The sequence below is a fragment of the Apis florea genome, unplaced genomic scaffold (assembly GCF_048593485.1).
Source record: "Apis florea isolate Af1SG1 unplaced genomic scaffold, ASM4859348v1 contig_3496_pilon, whole genome shotgun sequence".
NCBI lineage: Eukaryota > Metazoa > Arthropoda > Insecta > Hymenoptera > Apidae > Apis > Apis florea.
In genome coordinates, this window is record NW_028256773.1 from 8110723 (window position 1) to 8127210 (window position 16488).

The 16488-nt window shown below is 40.6% G+C and overlaps 1 protein-coding gene and 1 long non-coding RNA gene across 4 annotated transcripts in view; one reads left to right on the forward strand and one right to left on the reverse strand.

Moving 5' to 3' along the window:
• The window catches only part of LOC100868443 (protein cortex), a 169261-nt gene that overhangs the window by 46434 nt on the left and 106339 nt on the right, over window positions 1-16488 (reverse strand). The window contains exons 1-3 of one of the 3 annotated variants that reach the window (XM_086913114.1): window positions 12786-14961; window positions 12382-12719; window positions 2306-2549 (exon numbers count right to left, since the gene is read on the reverse strand). The exons of 1 other annotated variant lie outside the window; for it this stretch is intronic. In XM_086913114.1, coding sequence (XP_086769240.1) covers window positions 2306-2308 — 3 coding nt within the window. In that variant the 5' untranslated portion in view covers window positions 2309-2549; window positions 12382-12719; window positions 12786-14961. Of the gene's footprint in view, window positions 1-2305; window positions 2550-3838; window positions 4206-12381; window positions 12720-12785; window positions 14962-16488 lie in introns of those variants that run through there. One more of the 3 variants, XM_086913115.1, reaches the window with a different exon arrangement.
• The window catches only part of LOC147656869 (uncharacterized), a 146618-nt gene that overhangs the window by 30553 nt on the left and 99577 nt on the right, over window positions 1-16488 (forward strand). The window lies entirely within an intron of this gene.

Consider the following 16488-nt stretch of genomic DNA (forward strand, 5'->3'; position numbering starts at 1 on the left):
GCGCACGACGCTTCGACCGAGTGGCGAAGGCCACCGAATGACTTCATTACTGTCAGAGGCCGGTGCGCTAATTACAGCGGCTCGTTAACCGCTCGCTAAATTGTTGACGGTGCCCACGCCAACCGACGCGTAACGAACCAATTCTTCCCCTGCTTAAAGTGATCGTGAAAATCCACGCCAGCTATAACAATTCCGGCCATTCGTCGAATATATCGACGAGTCAATTATGGATCAACAGTTGCCAATATAGGGGAAATATTTATGTTCTTAGAGGATCTATTAGGTGCACGGTGCAAAATATGATAATTGTATTTCAAGGGAAAAGAAGTTCGTGGATGAAGCGGCGAATAGGCTGGACGATTGGTTAAGAAATGTTTATGTAATTGAGGCAGAGACGACACACTTTTTCAACGAAAAACTATCGTTTCACCCGAGAATTTATGTTGGCAGTGTCGTTGGCGATTCGGTTTACGCGTCGAAACGTTCTAATTGGACGTAGAAATGCGCGTTCGAGAAAAATAAGGTTTCGCGTTAATTAACAGGGGAGGAACTATATTTTATAACTTTATATATCCCTTCCCCGAATGATTCTTAAACCGAATTGCAACGACAATCCCTTAATTAGTAAACGTACGATCTCTTCGTACGGTAATACGAAATATTTGAGGAAAAAGAGAAAATATTCTCCCGGCTAAATTATACTTTTATATATAAAACGATCGATAATTCCAGGAAAATTCGAAATCGATTTATTTTATCTTATTTCCCCTCCATCCAGAAAAGAAGGAATACCGAATAATAAGACGTTGATTGAACGAATAACGACGATCGTGCGTAAATCCGATTCGCAATTATCCATCTTTCGAGGAACTCGAATAAAACTCGGTCGTTTAACGATATATATATATATTAGTAAAATCTATAAAGAGGAAGAGAGAGAGAGAGAGAGGGGGGAAAACTCGGTTTGAAATACTTTCGAAACGAATTGTGAGGGATAAACGGGTGAAGGGAGGGGGGATAGCGCGATAAGTCTCTAGGAGATTCGAATCTCCACCTGTGCCCGGTCGAATTCCGATCGTATTCCTCCGGCCGGCTCTAAAGGAACGAATGCAGATCGACGTTCGATAAACAGACGGGACAAGCGGGTAATTTAGCGTGGAGCACGGGGCTGGAATGTTTACACAGAGAGTAATGACAGGCATCGGGCAAACGCGAAGCCACGATGCTCGACCGCAAATCGATTTCACCGACTATCGTCCGATCGGTCCCCGGCTGCCATATTCCAGGGACACATTCGTCTAGACTACGAGCCAGAGTCATTTCAGTCAGTATTGCCTCGCGTTCCTCGCTTCGAGAATTTTTCCATCGAGCGAATTAGTTTTTTTTTTCTTTCTTTCTTTACGAATACGCGTTTTCGCGTGTTCCTTTTCAGATTAAAACGTAATAGGAAAAAAGAAGCGACACATTACGATTCACACACGCAATTTTTTTCGATCCTCTACGTTGGATCAATTGACAAGATAATTACGTTGAGACGTTCGTCGTCGCGGTAGAATTTCGCTCGAAGAATTTTTTAACCGATGAATTATTATTTTTTTTTTTTCTTCACGAGTATTCATTCGACAACAAAATATAAAAGAAGCAATTTTAATTACACGATACAATCTTCGTTCACTTTTGCAATTAACGATTGTTTCAAGAATGTAAGTAGAGAATCTTAATTATAATTTTTGTCGATATTTTCTATACATTCGGGTTTTTTTTTTTTCCTTCTTTCTTTCACAACATCACAATCGATCGAATTCCATCACTGTCCTCGTCACAAAAGCAACGATCCTATTCAGGATGCCAGTCCAACAGACGATAATCGAATTCCATTAATGGAATCACCTACGTACCCCTGATGAATAATTCCAACCAGAGTTTTCGCGTGTCACGTTGCATCCATTAAATGGATTTCGTTCTGTCGTTCTTCGCCATCCAGCGAAAAGGCAAAATTTTTTCTTTTTTTTTTTTTTTCTCCAAACTTTTTCAACGATCCATCGAGCGTTAACGAATCGAAACGAGAAAAACGAGGTCGTCTCTAAAAAGATCAGACGGGTAATTTCTTTAATCATGGACGTATAAAATAACCGATAACGATAATTAGCCACGGCCAGACGCGTGGTAGGATCGAAGGATACGAGTGGTGGGATAATTAGATTACCGGTTTGTAGTTAGCGCGTCTCGGGTTCGAAGAAAAAAAAACAAAAAAAAAAAAAACAAAAAAGATCCTCGATCTACAAGTGTTCTAGGTTCCTCTTACCATAGAATGAACTGGAACCGCGAAAAAAAAGCTGAATGGGCCTCCGTGTCTTTCCACGTTCGATCCCTTCCCTTCGAACGACGGACGGAAACGCAATCGAGATAAATCAATCGTTGCCAATGGACGGTTGGTTCTTCGCTACTGTTCTCTATCTTTCTTCTTCCTTCCTTCCTTCCTTCCTTCCATTCCGTGGACACCGCGAAGAAGATTGGAAGATTGCCAATCAGGATTACACATACACTCGCTGCGGATTCAGAATCGGTTCAAGGATTTTTATTTCGATTGGCCGGATGCGAGCAGGAATTTTTTTACGCGAAATTAGATACGAACTCGATGCAACTCGGTTGAATCGAATCCGTGCTGTGTTAATGCACGCCTCTTTAACATTGGAAATCGACGAGGTTCGATCGTAACGAACCTGTGTTGCCGCGGTTGTCCAACGAAAAAGTGGAATGTTGATAAAAAGAGAGATTGAAAAAGTAGACGATGGTTTGGTAAATTTATTCGATATGCAGGATTTAATTTTCGTGTTTGTTTTTAGATACAACGTATGTTGTTGAAAAATAGTCTTTGTCGGAATTTATTTTCCAACAAGAGATCGTTCTTTAATAAATTAATACATATCTGGTAAACATTTAGAGAGTATACCACGTTGAATTTTCATCTATATTTCATCTATATCAATATCAACGTTCATATATTCTACCGTCTGATCCTAGTTTCAAAAGTATTCGTGGTATTATACGTAATGCTAATGTTAGTTTAGAGATGGATAAATCCACGCCTCGATCTACACTTAAAACGAGACGAAAAAGTAAGCGAACCTATTCCATATTCACCGCGCACAAAGTACTCGACGATCCCTCACCAAGGGATTCCGCTGTGAAGAGTCGGTAAGAAAGAAGCGGACGAGAGGAAGAAAGCTTACAAAGAAGGAACGCGTTAAAGGGCGAGCCGACGCGACGTTGGTTGGACGTGAAAGCACAGCCTTTCGCGCGATAAACGTCGCGGTGCTCGAAACGTATCGATATAATCGCGGCGGATCGCCGTTCGAGCCCTGTAGAAGGAGGGATTTATAGATCGAGCGGGGCTATTAGATCGGATGTTTATTCAATGGGCCGCTTTTAAATTGAAACGTCTCTCTCCGTCGACAATGTCGTTTCCCCCTACGTGGCTGACACACGAAGCCGCTTCTGTTGCATACGAAACTGGCCGTGTGCATCGTGCGCCACTCGCAAAGGGATACGATCGATAGCGAGCCGAGAGATCCTTTCAGATCCGATCGATTCCACGGGTTACCCCTTTGCCGAAAGGGTACGGGTTCAACTTCAGATAATAGATCTGTGGGAAAATATTGCTGCGGTTTTACAATACTTTTTTTCTTTTTTATTGTCGAGAAATTCACTATCGTGCATTACGCCATTTTTGAATACGAACTACTATTGTTAACTACACTTTTATTAAGAATCACCGCGAAATCTACTTGCGAAATATCGCGTAAACGATGATCCAAGAAAAATCACATAACCTAACCTCACTTCCACCGAAGGTTGTCCCGAACAGAATTCAAAGCCAAACGATATTTTACGAATAATCCTCCCGATTTTCGATCCTTCCATCCATTTTCACTGCGTATACGATCGATTATTCGTTTAACCCACCATTACTCGCGAGTAAATCCATCGATAACCTCCCATTTATATCGGACCGAGGCCACACTACAGACAGACACGTCGATTTGCAAGCGACCAGTAGCATCCATTGCGCATGATCGGGCGTGACGAACGACACTGGGCTGTGTCGCGCGGCAAAAACAAAACGTTCGCTTCCTCTCGCGATGTATCAACGTGGCGGCATTTCGTCTCTGTATGTAATGTAATACGGGCAGTGGAAAGCTTATATGGCGTGACTTGATCACGCACTATCGCGGACGAATTGACGAGGCGCATGCTCGAAAGAAGCGGACGCTACATAGTGTATAATGCGACGCGCCTCTTTTCTTTGTTGCCCGATGCTTATGGATCAAGGGCAAACCGGTAATGTAATATTCCGCGTGGCGCTCGTTTTTCACACGGCTCGACGCTGAACGATATCGAGAACGACGTTCGAACTGACTGGTTCGTTCTCCATCGAGGAGAATCTCTTTGAATGCTATTGGCTTCTTTCCTCTTTCTTTTTCGTTTTATCTTATTGGTTACCATTTGATGGAAAAGAAGTTTCATTCGTCGTTGGAAAAACTGGAATGAATTATGGCTACGGGGATTTTTCCCCCGAGGAAGGGAGATGGAGAAAATTAGAGGTAAGGGAAAAAGTATATAATGGGACTTTACGTTTGCGTTATTATGTATATTTTCTACATAAGCTGTGCAACGTAAAATTTTACATGTAATGCGAGGTTTGATTTCACGTTTACGACTGCTTGAGAAATTCTTTTTGCCGCGATAGGGAAAAACAGGGATGTTATAAGATCGTTGAAGAATAGATTCTGAGAGAAGAGATGATGTGTTGAAATTTATTATTGTTTCGAGAATAAAGCATGTCGTCGATTTAAAATCGTCAAGATAATCAGATTTTTCTAAAATAATTCAATTATCAAACATTAAAAGTATATTTTAATTTTTGATGAAATTGTGTGTTTCGTTTTAATAATTTTTTTTTTTTTTTTTTTATATTTTCCTACAATAATTGTATTTCTAATTCGATCGGCATATGTCGATCGACGAGCGATATTGCCATCAGAGCTCACGATCCCAAAATATTTCACGTTTTATTAGCAACCGGTTCGATAATTTCTTGATTGTACGGCGTCTATAATTTACATTATTATAAGAGAAACGATCCCTCCCGCATGATGTGAAAATTAAAATATCAGCGTCCTCCAACGTTTTGCATACGATCGTGCGATTTATAATATTGAAATTATAGGGTGACTATATTTTTAACGCGAATTCGATCGAACCTGCGAACCTGGAAACCGGTCCAATGACAACATTAACGACTTTTCGTCGATTCGCCACGCTTCTTACCGCTTATTCGCACAGAGTATAACCAGTTCACCGTGCCGTAATATCGCGTTGATGATGTCTCTTGGCGGTTGTTGTCGATGCTGTCCGCGTTTCGTAGGTACGATTTATTGATGAAATTTTCGAGTTAATTGCTGGCGAAAGATTCGGGCCCCCTCTTAAGAGTTAATTCAAAGAAAGTTCAATCTTGTGAAATATTTTATTAATCGTAATTCGTTCGAAGAATTTCTTGCGAATATTTTAATGTTACTTTTTTAAAATTTATTACGATATGTGATTTATAGAATTAGAAGAGTTATTTATTTACACGAAAGTATGAAAATTTATCTAGTATGCGATCCAAAAACGATTAAAATTATTGAACTGAAATTTGAAAAGCGATGCAATGAAAAATTATAAATTATAACTTATTATTATATTAAAGAAAGAAAAAGATAGAAATGCAAACGTGGACGAGATTTGTTAAAAGAATTTGTTTGAAATATTAAAAAGGGGAGAAAAATATCTGTGCTATGTACAGTTTCTACCGTATTGACAGCACGTCTGACAGTAACCGACCGTTTCCACTTACATTTTATTCTTGCCGCTCGATTCATTCGTGAAATAAATTATTGTTCAAGTTCATTTTATTTGGGCGCTACGACACGTAGATTTCTTTCTACGCGCGTTGGACGCAGTAGCAGAAACATTAATTAACGAGACAGCCGGGTAATAATAACGTTAAGCCAGATGAACATTAAATCTCGAACGACTTCATGTACATGTATATTGCTGCAATAATTGTATAATCATAAAAACAAGTTGTTCAGTTTGTTTTCGTGCGCATAAGAGGAATGTAACGACGAATCTAACGACGCCATTGTATAATTTATCATAATTGAATAAAATTGTCTATTGTTACATTGGATAAATTGTACAAGTTGCAAATTGTTACGTGAATAAACTTGAAACTATATAAAATTCTACGAATCATTCTCTTTTTTCTTTTTCTTTTTTTTCCTTTCTCTGCAAAACCCGATTCGTTGCAACCTCCTTTTGTTATTTATAGAATTCTCGTTCTTCGCAACCACGTGTTCCAAAACTTTTTCTTCTTGAGATACAGACAGAGTTAACTTAAGTTAAGAAAAACTTAACTTCAAATGGTTATTATTAACCAATTATTCCCGATTATTATTTTATCGAAGTGAAATTTCTTTTAAATTTTCCCATTCGTCCATCTTTTCTCCAAACAAGTAACAAACGAGTTAAGAATAGAAACTCGATACGCTTCACTTACTTTTTTCACACGATACAATACAAGAAGTACCGTATCAATCGGATTCGAATAAATAAAAACTTTTATTCGAACCTCTTCCCGTTCGCTCCAATCGAATCGAAGCTTATCGATTATACCTCGGAATTTCCCCATCCTCTCCACTCGATCATCCCTCCGAGTCCCTCATTCGAAGTCGCCATCGCGGTTTGCATAATCTTCCCCGTGAAGTAAAAAGAGAGAGAGAGAGAGAGAGAGAGATCGCCCACAGTGGTTCGTAAATCTTCTCGAGATCCGTTATCGAGAACGTACGAACAACTTCGCGTTTCCTAACGTCTGATCACAGTTCGAAGATACTACTACTACCACCACCACCACCACCACCACTAATGGAAGGATACACGACGCGCGCCGTTGAACGCGCACACATTCGGAATTCAATCCCTCGTACCAGTAACTTCGTTCTTTTTCTCTCTCTCTCTCTCTCTGTCTGCCCCCTCTCTCTCCTCCTAGCGAAAGATCGATCGACGCGTCATTCCCATTCCCAGAATCAATTTCTTCATTCGTCCCCACTTCTCTCACCACTTTACTACCTTCGGATCCAATTTAATCCCGATTTTTTCCCCCTTTCCCGAAACGTCTATATCATTACGCAGCGTTAAACACGCTCGCGATCAATCTTCCCTTCTTAAAGAATACTACGCAACCTTCTTCAACATTATTAAGATTAATTCCACGCCGCGAATAACCCGGCGTCGCGTCGTAATGACGCCGCGTACGAACACGGCCAACTCTCTAATTTATCAAACGGGGAGAAGAGGAATCACGCACGTTCTCGCTCTACTTACCGACCGGCCGGCCAATCGATCGACCGACCGCGCATCTCGTAACGCGCAGAGTACAATTCGCTGCGAAATTTTTGGAATATTTACGAGGAATTTCTCGAAGATTCGAGATCCGTTCGCAAAAATGGATGGAGAGGGAGGGTGGTGGTATTTTAAAGTAAATTTCTGCGCCTGGAAAAAAAGTTCCCGCGCGATTACACGTTTTGCATTCGGATAATATAATGTGACTTCACTTCGGTATTCTGTATATTGGATGTATTCGTTGAAACCGATATTTGTGCATTAACGTTCGTGACGATCGTTCGTGGGCAGGATCTAAAGGATTTAAACGGGAAGTGGGCGACGTGATCGAATAAATATGAAGTATAAATGTGTATATATATATATATACAGTTTGATGTAACGCGAGAGAAGCAGAGAACACGCGTTGTCGTGCGTCGCGTATCACAGAAGTTAACTCGTATCTCGCGTGTTCAACCACGATACGTCTCGCTTGAATAATTTTAAGCCGCAAGGGGGGAGAGGGAGGGGAAGGAAGCTTTAACGCTCTGGCGTTTGTATCTTCTTTTTTTTTTTTCTTTTCTTTTCTTTTTCTTACGGACCATGGTAAAATTTCAGATCGGTCGGATAAATCGCACCTCGGGTGAATTCTCGCCATTGAACGAGAACGAGGATCCCGAGGTCGAACGGATGGATGGATAACTAGATGTCGGGTTATTTTTTTCGAGGAAAGAAAACGAAACGACGGGTGCTTCGTGGCAAAAAAAAAAAAAAAAAAAGCACGAAGTAAATGAAAGGCTTAGGGATAATTTGAATTTGAAATTAAAAGGGATAAGAGGGATTAGGACGTGGGGAGGATCGGGAGCGTGGCGTGAAATTCGTGGATTAAACGCGTCGTCGTGTCTAATTTGATGCGACTCAAATTTATGGCGATTTAATTAAAAAGAAGGAGAGAAAGAAAGAAAGAAAATATAATGTCTCGGGACGAAATTAATATGTGAGAAGATAAGATATATTAACTGGTTCTGCAACTTTGTATCCTCGCGAATGGCCGGCTATCACCTGTCGGCCAATTTCCATTTAATTTTTCGAACGAATTAAAAAAAATCCTTGAAATATTATTCGAACGTAATCCCTTAAGAAATCTTCTTAAAGAAATTTTTAAATCACTTGTTCGACCCAAAAACCCTCCACTCTCTACAACGGATCAAACAACACTTTTCACATGGATCCAAAACGAACGAGCGAATGAAGAAAAGAGAAAAAAGGGGGGACGAGAGCGCGACCAGAGTCGAAAACAGCCTCGAGGCCATCGATTCGACGCAACAACGCTACAGGAACAACACTAGCGCCGCGAGTAAAATTTTATAGTGGCTCGAGAGAGCCTAGCGGTTGTCATACACGCGTAATCTCATACTCCACGCTGGCAAACGATCGAACGTTCCGCGAAGGGAAGCACTTAGACCAGCCACCATATCTCGCGGATCGATCCTACTTTCCATCCGACCGACCCTGTCTCATCGACGCTATTTTCTCCGATCTTTCGTCCTCGAATCACGTTTATACGTTTTCCCCTTTCATACCGCCAATCTTCATCTTCGTTCGTTCTTCTCACTGTGCCTCACTTCCTTTCTTTTTTTCAAATTAATTTTTGCACCGTTTCTTTTTCTTCTTATATGTGTGTACGCTTGGCTTCCATCAGTCGATAGGATTCGATTCGTTCACTCGATCGTCGTGTGACAATCTGACGATTGGAAATAAAAAAAAGGGGGAGGAAGGAGAGTCTGGGGACTTATTACGCCGCGGTAAAACGAGGCGTACGTTGTTAATTAATCGTCCGAGCAAGCCTCGAGTTATGGCCGAGCAATTAACCGACGAGTAATTAACAGCGGTCCAACGAGACGTCGGTTTTTAAATGGCGAGCGGATTGTGTGTAGTAGGAAGGGGAGTACATCATCGATGCCCTAACGAGTTTCTAGTCGATTTCATTCCGTTACGATGTTACGATTCCGCGATATTATATACCTTATGTACTTGAATCGTGAAATTAAATCTCTTTTTTTTTTTTATCAATTAGCCGTAAAATTTTTTCGATTCGATATATATATATATATATTATTGATATTTTAAGTTATACGAATCTCGAGCGTAGAGTTATACCTATACGTATACACGCGTATAAAAGTTTCCAGGCAATTTATTCACCTGAGCGAATAACGAATTGATTTATTAAGCGGGTAAATCACGATTCATTTCTCGGAGATAAGAACACTATCGGCTTGGATGGAAAAATGTATAGGATACAGGTGACAGTAGACAGTTAGATAGGCACGAAATGCCTAAAACCTAGTGGCGAATCGAGCTAACCTGTTATTCAACTTCTGTGATACGATAATACGAACAGAGACCGAACGAACGAGTTCATTTTTATTTTATCGTATTCTCTTCTTCCTGAAAAGAAAAGAGAGTGCCAAATTTCCCATTAATCCGATAATTTTCGATGGGTAGACGCGAGTGGCGAGTGTGGCGACCTCTCTTATTCGATTTATAGGTTAGGGATCCGCGATATCTCGAGCGTATCTCGTCGCCCGAGGAAAGAAACAACGCCACCAGTGAGTGAGTTTCACACGAACCGTCTATTACCGTCGCGGTTTCGATTTCTCTAAAAATGCATCATGGCGGAAAACGCGCGTAACAGATGATTTCCGACGCCATCTATATAATTCTTTGGGATGGTGCGCGCGCGCGCACGATAATTTGTACGCTTAATGATTCGCGTATTAACCGGTGGTTCTCCCTTTACCCGGTGATCAGTCATAACGCGATAAGCGGACGATAACGCGGGAAATATCGCCGACACAATGAACGCCGCGTATTTCATAGCGCGCCTGCCTTCTTCCTCCACCTTCGTCCAGCCACCGATCGTTGACTTTTAATTGCTACACGAGAAACCCGAGACGTCACCGCGTTGATTTTCCACGCCGATTACCCCGCCAACCCATTCCACCTGCCCGAGAATCCGGACAAGTGAGCGTATCCTCGAATACACGAGCATGAAACATAGAAGAAATACACGTATATATTGCTGCGTTCAAAAAGTGAGTGTGTGTATGCGAAAGAAACGTATACTGTTGCTCAAAAGTATTCGAGGGGTGAGTGTATGTGTAGTATAGATATGGAGAAATATACGTATATTATTGTTCGAAAATATTCGAAGAATGGATACGTGCATGAAAATACGGAGAAATATCGGTATATTATCGGGGAAAAGTATTCGAGGGATGAGTATGAAGATACGGAGAAATATACGTATAGCTATTGCTCAAAAATATTCGAATGATATTTTTGAGCATGCGCGTATGAAAATATATTATTCGAAATATTCGAAAGGATATCGAATGTACGTAGGATATATGAAATAATCAAGGATCTGTAATGATTTTATTCTCCGATTACAGCAGATACGAATATACTATTTCTTCGGGTTTAATTTATTAAACCTATTTATTATAAGATAAGATTCTTTTAAAAGTCTACTGATGTTAAATTTATCAATAATGATTGTACGACAGTTAACATTTAATTCCAACATATAGGAAATATGTTTTATCGCACGATTTTATATTTCTAATCTATAAACTGCACAAGAGCTACATAATAAATACAATAGTCGAACATTAGTATTATTCAATGACAAATTTACTGATTAAAAGATATACGTATTTGCTCATGTAATACTTGAGAGATTATAAAATTAGGATTATATTACTTAAAAAAATATTAATCAAACATTCGAAATTTTAACATGAAAAATAAAATATGAAAAAAAGATTATAAGAACTCGCAGCATGTTCTCACTTGTTCCCTCGTTCGTCCGCGACTCTTAAATTTTCGATCAAAATTCAACGAAATTCACACGAAACGCTCCATAGAAAAACAGAAAGACAGGAATACCGCGGTAAATTAGCGAGGCAGGTCCGGTGTAACGCGATCTGCCGACACGGCTGCTAGGATCAAGCCAGATACGCTTGAATATTAAGGCTTGCCGCGGGACTTTGAGCGCGATAAGGCATTTAATACTCGCCACCGTGTTCACGGCGCTTTTTCGAATTCGCCGCATAGCTTCGTCCCTCCTTCGTCGAACGGGCAGACGAAAATATTGCGCGCGGCCTCCGCAAAACGATTTTTCACCAACCGCGCTCACGATTATCGCGGGGATAACTCCTTTTCGCGTGAACCGTTACCGACCTGCCTAGTTACTACTGTCCACGGAACGAATTATGCCCGAACGTATTAAGGTGGTAAATCACCTTCACCGTGGCGCGCCATCATTTTTCCAACCGGGCCGATTTACAATGGCGCGCCTGATCCCCCGCCTTCTACGTCTTTTTCACGCGGAAACGCTCGAATTTAGAGTTCAGAAAACAATTGACAGCTACGGTCGAGATTTATACCTCGGCTCGTGAAATTGAAATTGCTTCGCAGAGTGTTTACGGCGAATCGAAATGAACGTTTGTCGCGAAGCATTATTTTTCGCGTGGGTCTCGATTCGTCGAGTTATTTTTGTCTATTGATTTTTTCGAAGGCTTCGTTTTACGTAAAGTAGATAGATTTTGTAAGAGAAATTCAATAATATGTTTTCGTGCGGAAACTTTGGGTTTCGATTTGGTTAAATTAGGTTAGGTTAGGTTAAGTGATAAATAGAAGAGAGAAGATCACGTTCACTCGAATTCGTTAACTCGAAAGTGCAAATTGGAATAAATCTATTCGAGCGATTATTATTAGATATCATCGATATTCTCTTAAACACGACTAAATAATATAATAAAGAAAATTTGTTTTCCAATTTCTTACAGTTTCCGCACAAAACCATTAACATATCTACGTTTGCTTTTGACATCTTATGTTTATAAGTACTATTCGCGAAATAAAACGAAATCTTTTCCATATAATTACCTTCGATTCTTGTATCTATCTTCAATCTCATTTCTCGCGTACAAGGAGAATTTGCACATTTAGCACACGGCGTACGTTACACTATATTCATCGACACTCTTGTCTCATCCTTCACCAACGCATAAACGCACACCGATTCTCTCGAATCCCTTCCAATACTTGTTTCCTCGCTCTGTCGGATTCGTATTCCTTCAACTTATCTTCGAAACTCTTGCTCACGATTCGCATAAATCTTTTCTGCACATACACCCGTTTGTTAAAGCTTGTCCAAAGTGATCGGTCATCTTCAGCACATAACCAAACTTTTTCTCTTTTTCATACGTTCGCGATATTTTTCTCTGAAAGAAAGAAATCGACGCAAAAAGAGAAATATCGTATACCTATCAACAGCTATACATACTTACCGACGAATAATCATCCACGTATCCTCGACAAGATCCAGCCAACCATGAACACTTTGCTAAAATCCGCCAATCTCTCGCCATTTCCACGCGGCGTATAGCATAAGCATGGAGAGTTGGTCGGCAGAAGCGCATGCGTGCCGAGATGAGAAGGAGATGCGAGAACGATCTGGTAACGAGTCGGCGGCATCGCAAAGCGAACACGATCTCCGATCTCTGGGATCTCGGTCGGCCGCTGCTAAGCGTGCACGAGCGCGTTTCTCTCCGCTCCGCTTGGGAACGACGACGATGACGAGAATGACGAGGAAAATGAGGACGACGAAGACGAAGACGAAGACGAAGAGGAGGACGACGACGACGACGACGACGACGACGACGAATCGCGGCGTGACTCGCTTCGATCGCGATCTCTCGCGATCGTTCCGCCTTGCTGATGAGCCGTACTAGCCGCATAGCTGATGGGATCTGACGTTTTTCAGCGACGGACCTCTTTGAGTCGTGTCTTTGCCCGGATCATGGAGATCGAATGCTGCAAGCGCGAACCTGCTTGCTCGCTCTCATGGAACTTCGCCTCGACTTTTTTCTCCCATTTTTCTTTTCGGTACGTGAAAATTGACTTCTTTTATCTCTATACTATTATAACCGTGTATTCGAAACATCGTTGCATATAGTTTTTGTGTTCGATATGTGGATATATTTTGCTTGCGTATTGCATCGTTATTATATTTATATCGAACATTCCTTATACTTTTTTTTTTTTTCATATTTGCATTAAAGAACCAGTGTCTGTTAATGAAAGTTATTCGTGGGTACGTTTTTATATTTTTTTGCATTAATACGCATACTCGTGTAGTTAAAAAAAAAAAAAAAAAAAAACGATTTCGCAATTTTTTCGATTCACGTTATTAAATTACATCAGTCGTAATTAAATATCCCTTTTCACTGTCGACTCGAAAATGTTATTCCGCGTACAGGTAATGACTCATTTACCTGTTTTAAATAAACTTACTTCTTACTCAATACGCATTCCCACAAAATTCCTCGATACTTATTATTCGATTATTCAGTCAGATAGAAAAACGTATAAAAATATTTCGACAGATCGATTTAATTAATTCATTTGTATCGGAAAATTTTCAAATGTGAATTGCACTGATCGATCTCCAAACCCTTCGTATATTCGCTTTCCAAAATTATCGATCAACTGATCAAATTCTTCTATCTCGAAATACATCGAGAAACAGAAATTTTTCTATTTCTCCGCAAATCTTTTCTTCTCTTCATCTCGTTTATATCGACCTTGGAATATTTCACAATAATCTCGCATAATCTCGAAGCTTGGAGGCGATCTATGGCCTTGTTATTCGTTTTTAATTAACTCCGCGTTAATTAGCATCGTGTTGCATCGCATAAATGTTGGTACGCACGCGCGTAAAATCACGTTTCGATCGATCGATCGTGATTCCAATTTTCTCTCCCTCCCTCTTCTCTTCTTTTCTTTCCATCTATTCTCGCCAACCGTACGAATACCAACGGAGATCAGTTATCTGTGCGGAAATTAAATGGCGCGAAACGATCATATTTTACGCGAAACGTTTTACGATGGATCGAGGGGAATTGGAAATTTCATGTGATGAGAAGTACGATGATTTTTTTTTTTTTCCTTTGTTTTCCTCCATCTCATGATTCTTATCTCGAATATCGAACACTCTTCCAATTTCTTTATCAACTCAAGAATGCAATTATTCGCAGTACTCGAACTCTTTTTGGAATAACTTTCCAATGAATATCAAAAAAATCTCACGCTTAATTTTAAATAAAAAAAAAAAAAAATGCCAAATCGATAGAAAGAAAAAATTTAACTCTCTTAAGATACACATAAGAAGGATTCAGAAATTAATTAATTCACATTTTCTAAAAGTGGCTTACGTAATTCAAAGAACTCTTTATCGTTTGACAAATCGATTAATAAGTAAACTTCGATAATTTGATTATTCGATTAAAGGAAAAAGTGAAATCATGTAATCAATTATTACTTCAATACCCGTACAACGAAATTTCACGAAAATTAATTATCCAACATATATCACTCGCGCACGATAGACACGTGTTAAACATCTGTTCAAATTTAAATTCAAGTGTAAAAGGTTAAAAAAAAAAAAAAAAAAAAAAAAAAAAAAGAAAGAATTCAAATTCCTATTAATCGCCGAAGAAGAAGAAAAAGAAGACTCTCCTCTCGAATTCGTCCCTTCTTTTCTTTTCGCTCGGTGAAAGGAAAAAAGGAGTAAGAGGAAAGGGAAAAAAAAAAGGGGAGAGAAGAGTTGCCGGTGGCAGCTCGTTGTATGAAATTCAATGTCGATCGCGCTGACATCGGCTTCGCGATTCCACGGGAATCTCAAGATCGATCGATCGCGATTTCGAGGGAGAAGACGCGCCGCTTAAGGCGAGATACTCGAGCGTTGTTCGTCGCTCCTCAGCCTCGAGTTTCTTCGGGATCGTCGGCCTTGTACGGCCGCGCCACGACGTGGCAGGTGCAACCTCGACGACCGGTGGGTCCCTTTTTTCCTCTCCCTGCCTCCGCCGCCGTTTCTTCCTCCTTTTTTTCTATCCTCCCTCCTCCTCTCGCCACGGACATCCACCGCCGCAGTTTTTCGTCTCGCTCGCCCCTCGAACAGCTGACCACGGGCCAACCTTGGCCGACTGATTGCACGCCGAGTCCCACGCCACGAGTGAAACTCATCGATCGATCTCACGTTCCCTCTTCCTCTCGTTTTCCCTCCTCTCTCCTTCCACGAGAATCCTGCTGATAGATCGGGAGAGTGATTGCAACTTTTAACACTGTAGGCTGTTAAATTAGGATTTAAATCGAAATTCTTGAAGTGTATCGAATAATTTTTAACACTAAACCTACCACGCCACCGTTTCTCCGAAATTTCCTTCAGATTTTCTTCTACACAAAGTTACAATGTATGACTTTACAATTGACACAAAATTCGGTGTAGATATATCACACATTACTGTAGCGCCAGAAAAATATTTCGTTTAATATCCAATTAGTTAAAATCTCTTTCTGTATCAAGATACAAGTGTTTCTCTTTTGTCATTTGACCGCTCATGGTAGGAATGCATGAGATGTCGGTAGGTTTAGTGTTAAAATTTGGGGAATGCTACACCATAATTTTCAGTTAGAAAAAGTTCCTTCTGTGATATTCGACGAAAAAAAGCCTCACATTGTCGTAGCCTGAAAAAAGAAAAGAAAGGCAACGTGATGGGACGAAAGAAAGAAAAATTCGAGCAGATTTCTCGACGCGGAATCTAGGGGAAGGGGAGCAAGGTAATCCCGAACGTGGTTTTGTCACGAGATGGAGAAAAGGACGTCGTCATGTTAAGCGGCTTAGGCGGCCACCGATCGAGTTCAAGCTTATGATTTCTCCCCAATCATTACGATTCCCTTTCGAGATCGGCATCGATTTCTTCGGTGTTTCGTATCGAATCGCCGCCCTCCTGGCGGCTATCTTCGGGCCCTAATGCGATCTCGCCTCCTCTCGCGCTCGGCTATTATTAAAATATATATATATATCGGCAGGCGACCAGTTCTCTTCGAGTAGAGTGATCGCGGCATGGCTTCGAGGAGGCTCTGCAAGTACTGTAATTTCGAGACACGAGGTAGATAATCTTGAAATATCGAACTTGTTGCAAAATAGGA